A 19,084-nucleotide genomic window follows, 5' to 3' on the forward strand; every position below is an offset into this window, starting at 1 on the left:
TGTTGATGCACTATTAGAAGGAATGGAAACTTGGATTCATGTGAAGACTTATTTTTGCTGCACATTTCCCAATAGGCTGTAGAAAGCATGTGCAGTCTCAGTGACTGACTACATATTCCTTACATTGACGATCTACTGTACTTGGAGAATATATACTTTCAACGGGCTTTAGGACCTTGAATCCAACTCCTTGGTGGAAAGGGCGTATGACGGCTCAAGGTGGAAGGCATATAGCCGGACATTCACATTAAGTTGGGAGTTTCTGGCAGTGGCAAGAGCAATGCGAGAAAAGGGGTGTTGCTGAGATAGAGAGAATTCAGTTGAATATAACACATCGTCAGAATATAAATTCTCCGTTTATAGGAAAGCTCACAGAGAACATGTCGGTGTTGGCTCTGCAAGAGTACGAATTTGAGAAACAGTTCAACGAGGACGAAGCCATACGATGGATGCAAGAAAACTGGTATGCTATATGAAATATCCTATTGATGTTGGAATGATTGTTGGTGTATAATAGCATAATATCCTCATAATCTTATACATAGAAACAGGAATTTCATTAATAAGAATAATATAGCCTTATGTTTCTGGATGCTGCTAACTTCAAGTTTGCAAATAGTTTATGGTCTGCTTATAGGCTATCCTATAATAAAAGCTCCTATGAAGTTAGAGTATCGTCCGCACACAGTAGTTTACCATATTCACAGCATTGCTATGATGCATATATGCCTACTGTGCATTAGCTACAATGAATCAAGGAAGGGTCCCTTGGTGTCAGTGAACTGACTGATCATAGCATCTTCTGAAGTGACTCTCAGTGATTTGTCAGTGAAGAGAAGTAATATGTTTATTTTAGGCTTTTAGGCATCTTACGTTCACTGCTGCCCAATACTGTAGCTCGTGTGACAACTGGCAGGCTATGAATGAAAGAAACCCGACATTGGTAGGCGGGGTACTGACAGAGGTAGACGGTTAGTTTATTTCTATTATATTTAGCCTACCGTCCGTCGCGCTCCGGCTTGGAGTCGGTAGGCACGTTTCTCCAAACGGTCAGAATAACTAAACAAACGTGTAAATTCTTTGAAACAGAGCGATACGTCTATGATGCTCACCATTACAACCACATTCCTAAAAAAAGTTGATCAAATTATAGCCAAACATGAAACATAATGGCACTGCCTGGATCGGCTTTATGTTCATGTTCTGGACATATGCTCACCAAAAAATGGGTTAAGATCGTATCTCTTATCTTATTTTATCTCTTAAGCAGGTTATGCTCAATCTGCAATCACACCACCCTCTTAATATTGGTAAGTGACTTCAGGAAATAAATCCCCATTATGCTTATTGATAGTTTTTATAGCCACCAGTGTCCAATTCGTCCACTGAGTTTACCAGTGTTGTAGCCTGTAAGAGGTTACCACTCATGCTTTGGTTTAGCCGAATAAACTCAGCTCCACAATTTATGATGGATTTGAGTGGTGACTAGTGTGGGCGGACTGGAGCGTTTTATTAAAACCTTTTCAGCACCCAAAGAATAGCCAGGAATTACACAGAACAATGTTGTGTGTAATTGCTGGACTTTGGGTCCTGAAATCAGTCGTGTTTTATGTTGTTCAACTCCATCGTAAATCGTGGAGTTGAGTTTAATGGGCTAGCATGGGTTATAAATTGACTTTCAAACAGATGCTCATAGTATTTATACCGTTTGAAAAATCTTCAATGGACAGGGAGAAATCAAATTTGTAACGTAGCAACAGCAGCAACCGACACGAATGCCACATGCTGGTTTATGGGTAGGCTACACAACTATAAAGTAGCTCAAATAAGTGTTGTAATTTGTTATAGTAGAAACATTTATGTTGCAATGAAACACTTAATTTAAAATGGAAATGTTCCTGGGTGAGTCCAAATGTGATCCTTGTCAGAATCAAGCTTGTGGAAACATTTGTGCAGGAGCTGTCCATGAGTTGGTACTACCAACTGACCAATCGTGGAAACATTTGTGCAGGAGCTGTCCATGAGTTGGTACTACCAACTGACCAATAGAATGATGTCTGCTGACAGAGTGCTAGCCAATCACATCGCAGCTGATCTGTGCCAACTCTTCTGGGAAGCCTTTGGAGCAGGGATGTCTGCTCTGGCAAGACCATATTGCATGGTTCTGAGAGGAAATCATCATTCATGAGTGGTTAGTCATATTCACCCAAAATAAAATTAAATAGAAAGAGGCCTACAATAGGTTTATGAACATGTAACATGGTTTGAGAGAGATTTTAGAGTAGGAAAAGTAGTTGTAAATAGTTGCAGCCCTTCAACATAAACTCATAGAGAGGAAAATAAGCATTTAATGTTAACCAACCTGTTTCTTTCTCTGCCATACAGATACAATAACAATGCATTGCTTCATGTGTGATAGATTTTTTGGCACATTTGAACTGCCATCAATCTTTGGGGCCCTATTCAATCAAACCAAATACCTTAATTACACTCTCTGATTCATGTTCTCTTCAAAACAACACTTTCAAACTCTGTGGCACTGTAATTGAAATGTGTTCTCACTATGTGGGAAAAAACCCTTCTCTCGCATCACATTTCTTGAATGGGCCACGGTATGTTGAGGCCTACCAAACACCAATGGGAAAGAGGAAATGTTTAATGGTAGGTTGCTAGGCTGCTATTATAGCTGGCTATTGACTACTGTGTGATGAAATGGTTGCAGGGATGGACTCTGTAGCAGCCAGTATATAATATAGACTTATGGAAAGTGCACCTGAGTCCAAGCGAGAACAAAACCCCTGGGGAAAGTGAGGACAGATGTAAGCTCTTTTGTGAACAACTGCGAACAATCAGGCTAATGCAAACCTTGCCTCATTGTTGTAACAAGGGTTGTTCTCTGCTGCCTCTCAGCTATTGGGGTGCTCAATTATACAAACAGGAGAGAAGAGTAATGGTTGACTCAGCATTTCTGAAAATGGCGTCTGGCCAATCCAGGCTTGCATCACTGCAACTGCTTCTGGGCCGGCTAAGTAAACTGCCCCTGGTGTCATATTTTGTCTGCATAATTCTTTCTCAGGAATACAGTATATAGACATTTTGTGGATTAAGGAACGTTTTCTCTTGCAGTGAGCCAACAAATTGGCACTGTGACATTTAGATGATGACATGAAACAGATTTTCTTTTTCACGAGATCACCGTTCAATTGCAATAGGATAAACATAATTGTAAACATGAGTGTACGGCTCTGTGCCAGCAAGTGTCCAAACAACAACCTTACAGATCAGCTCACAGCTGGCTATCTGCCTGCAATTCAGATGAAGGCTGGTCTCAATGTCCAGCACACTGTGGCTGCCTGCCACTGAAATACACATATATTCCATTTACCTGCTGAGTCATTCTCACTCAGTTCCCCACAGATGTCCCAATTGCTCAGCGTCAGTGATGGTTGCTTAAGTTGTGTAGTGTATTCAGTCGTTGAAACCCTCAATTGGATACCATCCTCTTGGGTGAATGCATGTCATTGTAGAATCAGTTGTTTTGTGCAATTCTGAAGGAAGTGCTGTAGACCCCAACAAAGCATGATGTGATACTATGTTAGCTTGTTGCGTGGACATACAGTATTTATTGTGCTCTTTGTTCAAATATTGGATGGTTCTGTCAGAGCATTATGATGATAGATTTGTTGCTCTGATTAAAAGTTAGTTGAGGTTTAAATGTGCAAGACAAATGGTATTGTATGTATGCTGTACTGTTGAGGATGTGACCATGAATGAAAACAGACTTGTAGGTCTTAGGAAGATTACTGTTCCCCCTGCAGTCTCATGTTACTCATGTTACTGATCCAGTCCAACTTGTCTGCTTATTAAATCTTTGTTCAGCTGCCAAGAACATTTGCAGCCTTTTGTTATGGATTCCTAGAGCTCTAATCACTGGGTGGAAAATGCACTCCCAATGGGTTCATTAGAAAGGGACCCCTACCTCCTAGGAACTCCTATACATTTGAACGGATTGGAAACTGTAGGTGTAAGCAATATGCGTCTACTTGCCTTCTGATAGGCTGGATGGAATTTGCATCGTATTGCTTATCTGTCCAAATGTTTCAGATCTACAGGAGTTCCTAGAGGGAACAGGCAATGCTTCCTTTTGGAATTCAGCCAAAGTCTTTGGTCCTGAGTTACCCAGTATAATCTTGCCATCACATTCAAATTTCTTAAGGAACCTCCCAGCTAGCATATTTAGAACCTTGGAAGTTGTGGGAACATGTGTTTTTGTTTTCATATTTGTTGTGGGAGCAAAGCCATAAGTTTACTGACCGGTAAAACTGAACGTAAAACTGAACAGATGTGAAAATGTTGCCTGTTCTGGGAATGTACATTTTTAGGCTGCAGGGAGGTTCTGAGAACATTTTACTCTGATTCCCTTAAAGTTTTCCTGTGAGGTTTTATTAACGCTCTGAGATCGGAAAATATAGGTTATTTTAAGGTTATTAAATAACATTCTAAGAACATTCTCTAAATGTTGTGATCGTTTTGTTGTGGTTATTATTTAAAGTTTTCTTAACACTGTAAGAACTACATTTAAATGTTATTTGCTATCTTACTTGGGATTAACTTTTCTGAACTTCAAGCACAGATACAGTAGGACAACATGGACATGAATTTGTTTTGGCATTAGTAATGAACATACATATATATAAACATATATATATATATACTGTATATTGTGACTCGGCATCAGCGAGATTAAAATGTATGATCTTCTGTTCTCTATCCTGGGAATTAGTCCATTGCAACACCAGGATGGAACTGGCATGTCATGTTTTTTTACGCATACAAAGTTGTTCATTTTAGTCTATTCAAACAGACCCTATTTCAAAAGAAACAAGCACTCATTAAGATCAGGTGTGGCCAATAGGTGGGCATGGCCAACACACCTATAGCGAGTTTGGTTGACGCTGAGAACGGAATGTACTATATGTTTTCAAACAACATTCTTAGAAACATGGTCTGAACGTTGCTAACGTTTCCTTATGACTTTTATGGATTGTTTTCGTCATGTCCTGAGAACGGAATATAAAGCTTATTGATGTTAATGTGTAGATTTACATTTTTTTAGAACATTCTCAGAATATTGCCAGGAACTGACATTTAAGAGAAACCATATATTCTCTGAATGTTCTGAGAACTGTGTTTCAGTCAGACAATTGTTTTAATATTCCCAGAACGTAGTAAAAATATGACATTAATCAGAACCACATTGGAACTTGTATGGAATGTTCTGTGGAAGTACTGAAATTCCAACAGAAAATCATTGTTTCTTGACTTTCTTAGAACAATTTGAGAACATTCCCAATGTCAAACCAGTTGGAGAACGATCCTAGAACATTTTTGTGAAGTTCCTTAAATGTGCTGAGAATGTTCCAAAGCTAAGCAACTATCCTGCACCATTCCCAGAAAGTTGTGGGAAGGTTGTATGCAAAATAACTACAGGACTACCACTCTCTCACCAAGCTCTAACATATGGTTTTCAGAACATTATGTGCTAATTCGGCCTCCTCTCCCTTCGGTAGCTAATACTACATCATCAATGATTGTGACTCTCTGACAAAGGTTAGAATTTTACCTTTCTCTAAGGTTAGGCCAGCTAGCTGGTCTCCAATGAGTTATGGTATCGACTCCTGGGAGTAATGTTTTGCATGCTGCTTTTCCCAGAAGGACAGGCTGCAAAGATGATGATTGCTGCTGACTGCGTCGACCCAGAGCACACCTCTGACTTGACGGTGATTCACCCAGCAGCTCATCTGAATTGGGGAGAGAGAGATGAAGATATTGGGTGACTCCCTGTGAACGTTTCTCAAGAGAAAAACCCTCTCTCAAATTTGACTCTGCCATCTCATCACAGTCCCAGATGAGAGTTAAGATGCTAACAGAGGAAAGAGCAGTCATTCCATCATCAAGTCAATTTCACCAAACAGCTTTTGCAGAGGCATAGCCATTTTCATTCCAACAGTGTGTCACATTAAATGTGTTTTTGCATTTGTGCAAGTGGCCATGAGGTGCAATGTACATCTAATTTGCACCACTTACCATGCATCCTTCTATTCCCTAGTGATCTACATCTGGCACAATGGCAATAGGTCTCATTAAAACCTTTGCAAAGCAAAATGGGGGAATAGGTCTAATTCAAACCTTTGCAGAGCTTTCATTCTCTTCCTACTATAAATAAACCAGTCACTCACCATTACACTTTAATCCGTTAACAAGCTGAAACTATTATTTGCCAGAGCCAAAGTAAATAATTTGCCTTGTTGTACAATTATTATCAGCTCAACAGAAATAGGCAGTGAAACTAACAGTGTAAATGTTAAAGTGGCAATATGTAACCTTTGGGGGCAACCTAACCAAATTCACATAGAAATGTTAGTTATAAATCTATCATTCTACTTGAATGCAAGTCTAAGAAGAGGTAGATCTGTTCTATGTACACTATTTCTATGCTTCCCATTCTTAAGTTTTGTTTTTGCGGCTTTTATTTTCGGTTTTGTACACCAGCTTCAAACAGCTGAAACAACACTTTTGTTTATTGAAATTGATCAGAAATACAGTGTAGACATTGTTAATGTTGTGAATGATCATTGTAGCGGGAAAAGTCAGATTTTAATGGAATATCTACATCGGCGTTCAGAGGCCCATTATCAGCAACCATCACTCCTGTGTTCCAATGGCACATTGTGGTAGCTAATCAAAATTTATAATTTTAAAAGGCTAATTGATCATTGGAAAACCCTTTTGCAATTATGTTACCACAGTTGAAAACTGTTGTTCTGATTAAAAAATAAATAAAACTGGCCTTATTTAGACTATTTTAGTATCTGGAGTATTAGCATTTGTGGGTTCGTTACAGGCTCAAAATGGCCATCCTCACACTGCAAAGCCTTTTTAAAATGAGAAACTTGGATTAGCTACCACGACGTGCCATTGGAACACAGGAGTGATGGTTGCTGATAATGGGCCAAAACAAGGACATTTCTAAGTGACCCCAAACTTTTGAACGGTAGAGTATATTATTTACAGTGCCTTGCGAAAGTATTCGCCCCCCTTGAACTTTGCGACCTTTTGCCACATTTCAGGCTTCAAACATAAAGATATAAAACTGTATTTTTTGTGAAGAATCAACAACAAGTGGGACACAATCATGAAGTGGAACGACATTTATTGGATATTTCAAACTTTTTTAACAAATCAAAAGCTCAAAAATTGGGCGTGCAAAATTATTCAGCCCCTTTACTTTCAGTGCAGCAAACTCTCTCCAGAAGTTCAGTGAGGATCTCTGAATGATCCAATGTTGACCTAAATGACTAATGATGATAAATACAATCCACCTGTGTGTAATCAAGTCTCCGTATAAATGCACCTGCACTGTGATAGTCTCAGAGGTCCGTTAAAAGCACAGAGAGCATCATGAAGAACAAGGAACACACCAGGCAGGTCCGAGATACTGTTGTGAAGAAGTTTAAAGCCGGATTTGGATACAAAAAGATTTCCCAAGCTTTAAACATCCCAAGGAGCACTGTGCAAGCGATAATTTTGAAATGGAAGGAGTATCAGACAACTGCAAATCTACCAAGACCTGGCCGTCCCTCTAAACTTTCAGCTCATACAAGGAGAAGACTGATCGGAGATGCAGCCAAGAGGCCCATGATCACTCTGGATTAACTGCAGAGATCTACAGCTGAGGTGGGAGACTCTGTCCATAGGACAACAATCAGTCGTATATTGCACAAATCTGGCCTTTATGGAAGAGTGGCAAGAAGAAAGCCATTTCTTAAAGATATCCATAAAAAGTGTTGTTTAAAGTTTGCCACAAGCCACCTGGGAGACACACCAAACATGTGGAAGAAGGTGCTCTGGTCAGATGAAACCAAAATTGAACTTTTTGGCAACAATGCAAAACATTATGTTTGGCGTAAAAGCAACACAGCACATCACCCTGAACACACCATCCCCACTGTCAAACATGGTGGTGGCAGCATAATGGTTTGGGCCTGCTTTTCTTCAGCAGAGACAGGGAAGATGGTTAAAATTGATGGGAAGATGGATGGAGCCAAATACAGGACCATTCTGGAAGAAAACCTGATGGAGTCTGCAAAAGACCTGAGACTGGGACGGAGATTTGTCTTCCAACAAGACCATGATCCAAAACGTAAAGCAAAATCTACAATGGAATGGTTCAAAAATAAACATATCCAGGTGTTAGAATGGCCAAGTCAAAGTCCAGACCTGAATCCATTCGAGAATCTGTGGAAAGAACTGAAAACTGCTGTTCACAAATGCTCTCCATCCAACCTCACTGAGCTCGAGCTGTTTTGCAAGGAGGAATGGCAAAAAATGTCAGTCTCTCGATGTGCAAAACTGATAGAGACATACCCCAAGCGACTTACAGCTGTAATCGCAGCAAAAGGTGGCACTACAAAGTATTAACTTAAGGGGGCTGAATAATTTTGCACGCCCAATTTTTCAGTTTTTGATTTGTTAAAAAAGTTTGAAATATCCAATAAATGTCGTTCCACTTCATGATTGTGTCCCACTTGTTGTTGATTCTTCACAAAAAAAATACAGTTTTATATCTTTATGTTTGAAGCCTGAAATGTGGCAAAAGGTCGCAAAGTTCAAGGGGGCCGAATACTTTCGCAAGGCACTGTATTTCACAGCAGTTTAGGTAGAGAATCATTGTACCATCTTATTTTGTCACATAAACTGAAATTAGGTGAACTATTCAAGTTTCAGCAACTAGGAAATAGCGTAGCGATTTTGGAGTAGTGTAACTTTAAATAATCATATAATTTTGGAACTCATTCTTCTTCCCATTTTCATCAAATACACTGCCGTATACATGAAGTATCACTTTTCAGTGTTTTAGGTTTTGTATAATCTCATCCAACAGATGGCTCTCTCTCTGTCAACCTGTCTGGTTTCACAACGCCACAGAATGGAACTTGAATGGGAGTCTATGGCAGGAACGGCAACAACTGGATGATCTCTCAGTCTATCATTATCTAGCGCAACCTTTAGAACCTTCCCCCTACTTTGTAGACTTCAAAGCACAAGCAGTGCAAGTAATTTAAGCAAGGAAGTGGGTTCGGAAAATCTGAAAGTACGCATCTTAGAATTAGATTTCACATACAATATCAACATTATATGCCTGAACTCAGAATCAATAGGGCTCACCCAAAATATTATGGCTAATGTGATTTTCATAATCTAACACAACTGTCAGAGGTTCGCTCCCTCTCGGTTTCCACTAGCTTCCATAGCCACAAATCTAAAACGGGTTAATTTAAGCTTAATTTAGGTATAAGCATCAGGTTAGTAGTGTGGTTAAGGTTAGGTTTAAAATCAGATTTTATGAAGAGAAATTGTAGAAATAGGCAGGGTTTATGACTTTGTGTCTGTGTTGATTAATGACGACTCTCTCCCGCCTCGATTTAGAGCCACACCTCATAGACGTGTGATTTTCTCAGAATACAAATTGATTAGCATGTCACTCAGTAAATCCACACCCACAAAGTTCCAAACAGTCCCACACTGTTACCAGGCTCTATAGGCCAGAAATTCGAGCCTGGGGACAAGGTTTGGTTTTATTCGATGCAAGAAATACTGAATCTATAATATTCAGGACTTATTTATTTCTTGGCCTTATGTATCAGTTTGTTTACGGAACCGAAAGTTTGGCGTACCTCAGGGATCTGACTTGACACCACTACTGATTCCTCTGCTACTGTCCAACCGACAAACAATCAAAGATAGCCAGGGGACAAGGTAGTTCACCCTAAACTTAGCCACCTTACTGTGAGGACAGCTCCAAGACTGAACACACACACACACACACACACACACACTCATCCTCACACTGCAAAGTCAGTGTTACGTAAGGGGAGAAATCTCCTGCTCCAGCTAATACAGATCTAAGTTACACAGCAGGTTAGCTAGCAGCTTTGACCAATACAGCTAGGGGGAGGGGAAGGGCCACTTATTGTGAACTGCTTTGGAAGGTGTGTGCAGATCTTGCCCGTGTGTGCAGATCTTGCCCGTAATACAAAGACTCCTTTGTATTTTTGAAATTCAGCCAAATAGTTCCTGCCATTATGCAGTATCTTGCTCAGGTGTGATTTATGTCTTCAGTTAAGATTTGTTTCAAAATCTGTTCACACTTTCGCTGGTCTCTCGCTCTGAAAAAAGGCCTCTTATACTGTTTATATATTCGCAGAGCAAGATCATTATTGCACCGATTTTTCAATAAAGCCCCAAACCAGTGGACATATTCTTCCACAAGTAAATGCACAGAGTTGCAGTATGTGGTTGTCATTATGATTCAGTGTTGTGTGATCCTACATTATGATTAAAACCAGGTTCAGTCATTAGTTCTAATATGACCTAAATATTAAAAGTCATCAACGTTTTATTTTATATATATATATATATATATATATATATATATATATATATATATATATATATATATATAGTTCACGCCACTTGCAAGCTCTGTTTGACAGGATGACCTGATGCATGATGCAGACCCCACCACTGCTTTGCTCGCTCTATCAGAGATGCATTAGATGAGCCCCTAATGTTGTCTTTGCTCCAGCAGTGGCTTTGATACACAGACTCGACTACCGCCCAGCAAGTCACACCCAGCGATAAGGGAATGCATGGGAGCTGGCTGGCTCTCCACAGACTCTGATGATGACTGACAAAAAGAGAAGCTCTGTTGGATAGTTCTCAGGGATGTGAGAGGTGCAATATACTAATGAAGAAAAATGTCAACCACTGGTTGAGTTGTCAACTAATGGAAATTCAATGTTAAATTAACAAAACATTTCACAATGGCATTGGATTTAAGTTAGAAGTTGGATGTAAAAAAAAAATCCCTTACGTTTATGACTTTTAAAAATCGGATCAGTTTTCCAAGTCAATTCAGCTTCATTACGTAACATTTACATTTTTCAAATGATGTGGAAACAACGTTGATTCCACCAGTTTTTGCCCAGTGGTTTGTGCCATCACTATTAGTCAGGAACAGCTTTTATGGTGTACAGTTTCCCATAATTTGGGATTTCCAAATAGCATTGCATTTACATTTAAGGAGACACTTTTTTGTTGTTTTACGAGTTTTCATCTAAATGTATCCTGTCTCATGTCGCTTTGTTGTTCAATATTGTCAGAAAGGAGTAGAGTACAAATAACTCCGTCATGAAGAAATTAGTTCAGTGCCAAGAAAGTCACATTTTTGGGAATTGTTTGAAGTGCAGTGCATAAATCTTGTTTCAGGTGAAGATGGATTAGTACACCTTCTCTGATGTTGTCATTCAGAGATGATTGCATATCCCTGACAGCATTTGCATATCCCCTGACAGAGCTGCTCTGTTCTAATTTGCTTAGAGGCACAGATCTAGGATCAGCTTATACTCCCCCAATCATAACCTTAACCATGATGAAAATGCTAAACTGACCAGTGATAAGCATATCGGGGAATCTTCAATGTACTCTGACCGAGGTATAGACAGGCAGCAAGAGACACATTCAGCCATGATGGAAGCTCTGACTTGAATGCCCTTGCCACTTGCAGCTACTACGAGTCGTGGAGGCGTGGTGTGAATTCACACTTACATCTCAAATTAATTTCCATTCCTGGAGGCATAGCTTGGCCACAGCTGACCTGATCAAGCAAGGAGAGAGGCTTTGTAGACTTTGACCGTGCCTCAAGTTTTCTCTGATATTCGTGGGTTTTTCCGATTCGCAATACATCCTCTTATGTTATTGTACCTCATTCAGACCGTACTCTGTAGGGCTTCTCACACTACTGAGACAAACCGAACTGAACCAAAGCAAGCTATACTGAGCTGACCTGGGTACCTGGTTTCTAGGAACTGTGCTGGATTGGACAATGTGAGAAGGAAATAACCGAACCAGCAGAGTTTGGTTTGAGTTTGGTGTGATAGTGTGAAAAGGGTATTTGGTCCTCTACTTCCTAGTATCCACATCTCTGAAGCTTCGTACTGTTATGAGGAATCACACTGAAGGCCATTTATCATTGTGACCTTTAACCTTCTTTTGAAGTCTGAAGACAGTGTGTGAGGAATGATGGGATTGTTGCTCATCTAGAATTGGCTCTGCCTCTCTAAGTAGGGTGCTTACTCTGAGTCGCTCCGTTCTTCACCCTTGTTTATTTACATCAAAACAACGAAGACATTCTGCGCTTATTGTGTGAAAGCAGATTCCTTTGGACTTTAACTGCACTGCTTTGTCCTTTGTTCAATCAGTTATCAAGCCTGGAAGCTTTCATTTTTTTGCATTTTGCACAAAGAGTGACATGTCGTGAATAACAGTAATGTCCTTTCAGGATATTGTTTTGATGTAAGATTGTTCAGAAGTGTTACAGTAATGCTGTCAGTATTACATTATTCACGTGGTCAACACAGGCTCGTTCGGGAGTGTCCCTATAGGAAGTTAGGATCTATTACATTTCTATAGCATTAGGTTGGGGTGGCAGGGTAGCCTAGTGGTTAGAGTGTTGGACTAGTAACTGAAATGTTGCAAGTTCAAATCCCTGAGCTGACAAGGTACAAATCAGTTGTTCTGATCCTGAACAGGTAGTTAACCCACTGTTCCTAGGCTGTCATTGAAAATAAGAATTTGTAAAGGTAAAAAAAACATGTTTATTTTGTTTACAGAGCCTTTTTTGTTGGTCAGGAAACAGTTCTTCCTTCCCTTCAAAGCAAATGGATCTATCCATAAATCCATAAAAGCTAGTGCCCAAAGGTAAACTTCCCATCTACTTCCTAATTGTACATCTGTTTCATGGAAAGAGGATGTTCGTGGTTATAATGTTCGTGGTTATAATGCTTCTGGGAATTGGTTCTGGGAACTTGTGTTGAACTTGTGTTATAAGGATGGGCAGAGCAAAGAAGGTGGTGAGAGTGGACTTTTTAGGTCATATCTCTCCTGCATTGAATTGACCAAAAACAACTCCAATCTGCCTGGGCGGATGGCAGATAGCAAAGGCGTCGCCTCTCAGCCTATCATAGTGAGAGAACTCAAGCATAATGACAAGCCACATTTTTTTTCCTCAATCTAAACTTTGATCATAATGACCCTAAATGAGCTTTCTCCTTTTTCTTCTCTTCAACCATTTTTCACAGGGAAGCTACGCAAAATAGTGCACTTATCTCCTGGTTCTTGTAGACCTCGTCAGCTGAAAAGAGCAATAAACAGTGCTGTTGCAACCATACGAAGCTGATGGTGCAGAATGGAGAAGGGGAGTTATTGCCTTTTACGTTTTTTTTGCAAGGCCTAGATTTTTCCCCCCAAAATCTCATCAAATCACATTTTATTCGTTACGTTCGCCGAATACAACAGGTGTAGGCCTTACCGTGAAATGCTTACTTACAAGCCCTTAACCAACAATGCAGTTCAAGACATAGAGTTCTGAAAATATTTACCACAGGTAGCAGTGAGTGCCGAATGTGTAATGTTCACAAAACTCCAACCTTTACAGGAAGAAGTCGTTCCTCTTCTCAGCCCTCTATGCTGCCTTCATACTAGGCGGTCGCCATGTGATGAAACGAAGGGAGAAGTTTGAGCTGAGGAAACCGTTGGCACTGTGGTCCCTCACTCTCGCAGTATTCAGGTAAGAGGCAACAGATATTTTCAACACCGGTCCAGTTGTTATGGGCTTTCGTTTTTTTGTTGTTGCTCGGTTTCAATTTCGAGGTTGGCTCTGTTTGGGTGTGGTTTGCCCTGATTTGAATTGTCCTCATTGGTCAGGATGTGTTGCACCTGTCGCCTCATTAGTCAGTCGGTAGTTTCACCTGTGTTTGCAGAGTGGCTGGCGGAGTTCTCAACTTGGCATGAGCGATGTCGGAAGAGCGACACCGCTGTTTAGCTCTTCCTCTTTAAGTTTTTATCTCTCCCCTGTTTGGTTTGCTCCACGTTTATTTGCACTCCCTTACCTAAGTTGTTGTGGGCTTTCCTTTCCATTAGTTTGTCTGATGTCAGGACAATCTAGTGGACGTCCATGGTGAGTGTTTGTTAGGACCTTACTTGAGTTGTCTTGGCAAGCACCCAGTCAGTAAGTACCCCTAGTGATGCCTTTTAGAACCCATTTTAAAACCTCACCTGTTTCGTTCTGGTTGTCAGTTGGGTCATTTGTTAGTTCCCTATTTCTGTTGAGTGATGATTTTTGGTTTCTTATTGGGGAACGTAACACAGAAAAAATTTCAGTCTCTCGATGTGCAAAACTGATAGAGACATACCCCAAGCGACTTACAGCTGTAATCGCAGCAAAAGGTGGCGCTACAACGTATTAACTTAAGGGGGCTGAATAATTTTGCACGCCTAATTTTTCAGTTTTTGATTTGTTAAAAAAGTTTGAAATATCCAATAAATGTCGTTCCACTTCATGATTGTGTCCCACTTGTTGTTGATTCTTCACAAAAAAATACAGTTTTATATCTTTATGTTTGAAGCCTGAAATGTGGCAAAAGGTCGCAAAGTTCAAGGGGGCCGAATACTTTCGCAAGGCACTGTATAACTATCGGGTCAATTTTAAAGTTATGTTCCGGATAGTTTTGAGTAAAGAACTCACTGTGTAGAAGTCCTCGTACTGCATAATGTTCACGTGTGTGCATAGGCAGTAGTTGTGTAAACAACGATGCTGTACAAACTTTGCTGTGGCAGGAGTGACCGTATTCTAGGGTTCTTGGGCTTGACTTAGTGTATTCTGCTAACTGTTTTCTCTGTCTGTCTCTCTCTTGTCCAGTATATTTGGTGCTGTCCGCACTGGGAGTTACATGACATACATTCTGATGACTAAAGGGCTCAAGCAGTCAGTGTGTGATCAGAGCTTCTACAACGGGCCGGTCAGCAAGTTCTGGGCCTACGCCTTTGTGCTCAGTAAAGCACCAGAATTGGGTAAGATGACTGACTTCTACTACTACTACTACTACTAGTATACTACTACTACTACTAGTATACTACTACTACCATTATCTGTAATAAAGTGTTTTTGTGTCCATTGTGGTTTATGAGACTTTGTGGTATTAGACATATGAAAATATGTTAATAATTTACATGAAATATCTCTGCCCCCATGTGGCTGAAATAACCCACCCGAGGATCGGCACACGGATCTGTAGGCATGAAAGTGCTGCCATGTCAGACATTTCACACACAGTAGCACAAGAAACAAATGACGTCTTCAATGATCTTTTCTGTCCTCAATTGCCTCAGCGGCAGGCGTGCCCTCTCACCCCAAAGGGGGCAAGTTTGGATGACCTTTCACTCGTCCCCAAAAACTGTCTGGGAATACATTTTCTTCCTGTGTAGCCCTTTTGTATTTGCCCAGTCCTGTGGTCACTGGGGCTCCACACCCTGTCAGCTCTGAGTACGAGCCCATAGCAGGAGCTCCCTCTCAGGGGCACATGGAGTGGGATAGAAGCCCCTACCCTTAACTTGGTTCTAGAGCTTTGGTTGGGTGGAGCCAAACCTGCTGGCCCGTGACCAGCACATTGAGGCCTGCAAATGGAACATAGCAGCCACTTAGCCAAAGCACTGCTTGCTGTCACAGAGGCATATGGGAGGCAGAGAGATAGAGAGAGAGAGAAAGAGCAGATAGAGAAAGAGAGCAGAGAGAGAGAGAGCAGAGAGAGAAAGAGAGCAGAGAGAGAGAGAGCAGAGAGAGAGAGATGCTGTACAAACACACACTCTCACACACACAGACGGGGGCACAGAGCGAACTCTGAATCCTCTGGTAGTTTTCCACTTTCAAGCAGTGGGTTCACCAATTAGTCAGGTATGGTGGGCCCCGTTTCGCAGAGCAAAGTTTAATTTTCTTCACCAAACCTTTAAAACCGATACACCCTGGAGACTGATCTGTTCGCAGACATTGTTATTATATGTTGACGTGAAAGTACACCTACAGCATAAAGATTGTGAGTGAACCCACAGTGCATTGCATCTGTGATTAAATTCGGACCTAGATGTATTAAACAGGACCAGAGATACAGTATTCACTTATAAAGACAAATATAAAGCCAAGTTGTAGAGAAAAGTAAAGATTTATTTGAGTCCTCACTTCATCTTATCACGCCTAAATTTTGTCATCATGATCTTACAACATTGATGTGCCAAGAGCATGGGTATTAGAAGATAACACCGAAGTAGAACTCAGTTCTAGTAATGTGTTACCTGAAATGGAAGGTCTGAGCTTTTGTTCCTTTCAATTTGTAACTGTGAAATGTCAATTTCCATCCCCTTTTCTAACTCTTTCTCAATGTCTCTGTCTCTCACTTTTTGTATACTTTCTCTGTCCCTCCCTCTATATTCCATCTCTCTCTCTCTCTCCCCACACCCACCATGCAGGTGACACCCTGTTCATCGTGCTGCGGAAGCAGAAGCTCATCTTTCTCCACTGGTACCATCACATGACTGTTCTGCTGTACTCCTGGTATTCTTACAAGGACATGGTGGCCGGCGGCGGCTGGTTCATGACCATGAACTACCTGGTCCACGCCGTCATGTACTCCTACTACGCCCTGAGGGCGGTCGGCTTCAAGGTCTCAAGGAAATTCGCCATGTTCATCACGCTCACGCAGATCACCCAGATGCTGGTGGGCTGCGTGGTGAACTACCTGGTGTACTCGTGGATGCAGCAGGGTCAGGAGTGCCCGTCGCACGTGCAGAACATTGTGTGGTCCTCGCTCATGTACCTCAGCTACTTTGTGCTCTTCTGCCAGTTCTTCCACGAGGCCTACATTGACAAGACCAAGAAGGCCGCGGCAGCTAAAGCAGAAGCCGCCGCAGCCGCGAGGAAGACCCAGTAGACGCGTTTTGGGAGGAAAAGAAAGAAAGAAAGAAGAGGATGTACCCGAGTCACGGTAAACATTGACTGAGGAGATGGGGAGAATTATCCAGGAAGGGATGGAGAGATGTATGGGTGATGGATAGATGGTTGGGTGGAGGAATGAAAGTGGGAGGGTAGGCTGGGGTTGTGTGGAACATGCAGGAACAAAAGGCGGGCTGCTGTCTGCTTGTGCTTTAGAATACTACTAACGTGCAAATGTCAAATCCTTTGCTTTGATGGAGGTGTCATCTCTAGAGAGCTGCACTGTAGAAGGAAGCACTACCTACCAAGGCGACAAACAGTCAGTGTGTCCTTCACCTGATGTTCCTTTGGCTCCCACTTGATTCTCCATATTTATTATAAAAAATATAAAATAATATCAAAGGGACGGTTACATTTATACCAGATAAAGGAAGTACATCTACTTGAAAGGTGTTACTTGATAAATAGGAAGTGTATTGGTACTTGTGAATAATGAGGTGGCTTCAATTTACGATTGAAACCATCGAGGTGTTTTTTGTCTTTTCTTCATCATTCTTTGTTTTTCTGTTTTGCTATGTCAAATTGTTTTAGACACTGGGAGTGTGTGAGAGGTAGACTTTTGTAAGACGGCTGATGTATGTTCGGTGGATGACTTGTACCGATGGAGTAAGCGACACTGTATCTTCTGTATCCATCTTTGCAACACAACATTTTCTCAGGTCTTAGGTTCCTCTCTATTCCTTCACAAAATATGCATATCATCTTGATAAAGATCAGATATGGGCTTAAAGATGCTAAAAGGCGTCGAAGGGGAAGGCTGCTTAATTAGATACAAACGTCTGATCTGAAGGCCCATTGGAGAAAAACAATCATGTGACCACACTGGATGTATGTGGCATGATAGGAAAGTCTGACAGTGACCTCTTCACCTGCCTGTAATGACCTCACAACGTCACCGACCACATTGGAAAGTGAGACGCCATACATTTCCAAAGAGTTTAACGAAAGAAAGGGGTCTCGGAAAAAGGCCTTGAGACATTTTTTTTTGTTAAAGAAAAAAGCATGCAGTTGTCAAAATTCACTGTTATAACACTTTAAGTTACCGGTGTCTTTTAATGGTGTCTGTCACGCTATTGTTCATGGGATATTAACGTATGAACCAAGAGTGCAAACAATGGAGTGTTATGATGCCAACAGTGTCATGTCTGTTTATTTTATTCTCAGCAGCGACTGTCTTGGCATCAGTCGTTAGTGGTTTAGTTTTATGTCAGTGAAGGCAAAGAGTACACATCAAGGGGAAATCATGCCACAGCCGTAATCAGCTTGTATTACCACAGCCGTAAGCAGCTTGCACATGTGTGTGAGAGCCGCATGTGTGTGAGAGTGTGTGAGGAAGTGACCTTTTGCACCTTGTCTATTTTGCGTGTTGTTATTTTTCTTAATAAAGAAACTAAACTGGTTAAATTGCATACCAGGGGTATGGTCTGGCCAAAATATAGCAGAGATTCCACCTGCTAGTTTTGGCTGAGAAACCGAAGCCACAACAACATCATGGTAGTTCATGTCTCTAGTGTCTGTTGGATACTTCACACACAGCTACACTACACAAAGACTATCATTTGAAACGTGCCTCGTAGGTACGACGCAAATTAGGTCGATCAATGCTAAGGCAATTAAATTACCTGAGGTCGGGGGTATTTTGTAAACCACTTGCAGAAGTAACTGCATCTCAGAAAGTATAATGAAAATAATTGACACCGCACGTTATTCTATAACATGTTGGTAAAAAGTAAAACTAGAATGATCTCCTAAGCGAGAAGACTTCATTGCTCATTACGACGAAAGAGAGAGAACACCCTTGCAATGGACAGCAACAAGCGTATCTGTCTGCACAAGTGTCACAAACCCAGCAATCAGGTTTACAGTAGATGCTATAACATTGTCAAATTTGTCGGCGCACATGAGTATCTACCCTGCAATTGGTTCAATTATAGTCCAGGTGGGTGATAAGCAATCATGCAACACTTAGAGCTACTATCGTCATAGAGATTATTCGATGGCTATCTACTTGAAGGCGCTTCGAAAGATAAACAAGCTATTGTCAGATAAACTCAGTATCCTCTCTATTCCGCCGTACCTCCGTTACCATAGGCACTCCATTTTAGAGAGTTGGTCAAAATTGAGATTAGGCTGTGTGTG

The 19,084-nt window shown here is 41.0% G+C and overlaps 1 protein-coding gene across 1 annotated transcript; it reads left to right on the plus strand.

Annotated features, from left to right (window-relative positions):
- Positions 1 to 229: 229 nt before the first annotated feature.
- LOC135545976 (very long chain fatty acid elongase 6-like) lies at positions 230 to 18,354 on the plus strand. Its single transcript, XM_064973996.1, has 4 exons — positions 230 to 463; positions 13,559 to 13,690; positions 14,822 to 14,973; positions 16,423 to 18,354. The coding sequence occupies exons 1-4, from the start codon at positions 381 to 383 to the stop codon at positions 16,881 to 16,883; spliced, it is 828 nt and encodes a 275-aa protein (XP_064830068.1). The 5' UTR covers positions 230 to 380; the 3' UTR covers positions 16,884 to 18,354.
- Positions 18,355 to 19,084: the final 730 nt, after the last annotated feature.

The sequence above is a fragment of the Oncorhynchus masou genome, chromosome 9 (genome assembly GCF_036934945.1).
Source record: "Oncorhynchus masou masou isolate Uvic2021 chromosome 9, UVic_Omas_1.1, whole genome shotgun sequence".
In the NCBI taxonomy this organism is placed as follows: Eukaryota; Metazoa; Chordata; class Actinopteri; order Salmoniformes; family Salmonidae; genus Oncorhynchus; species Oncorhynchus masou.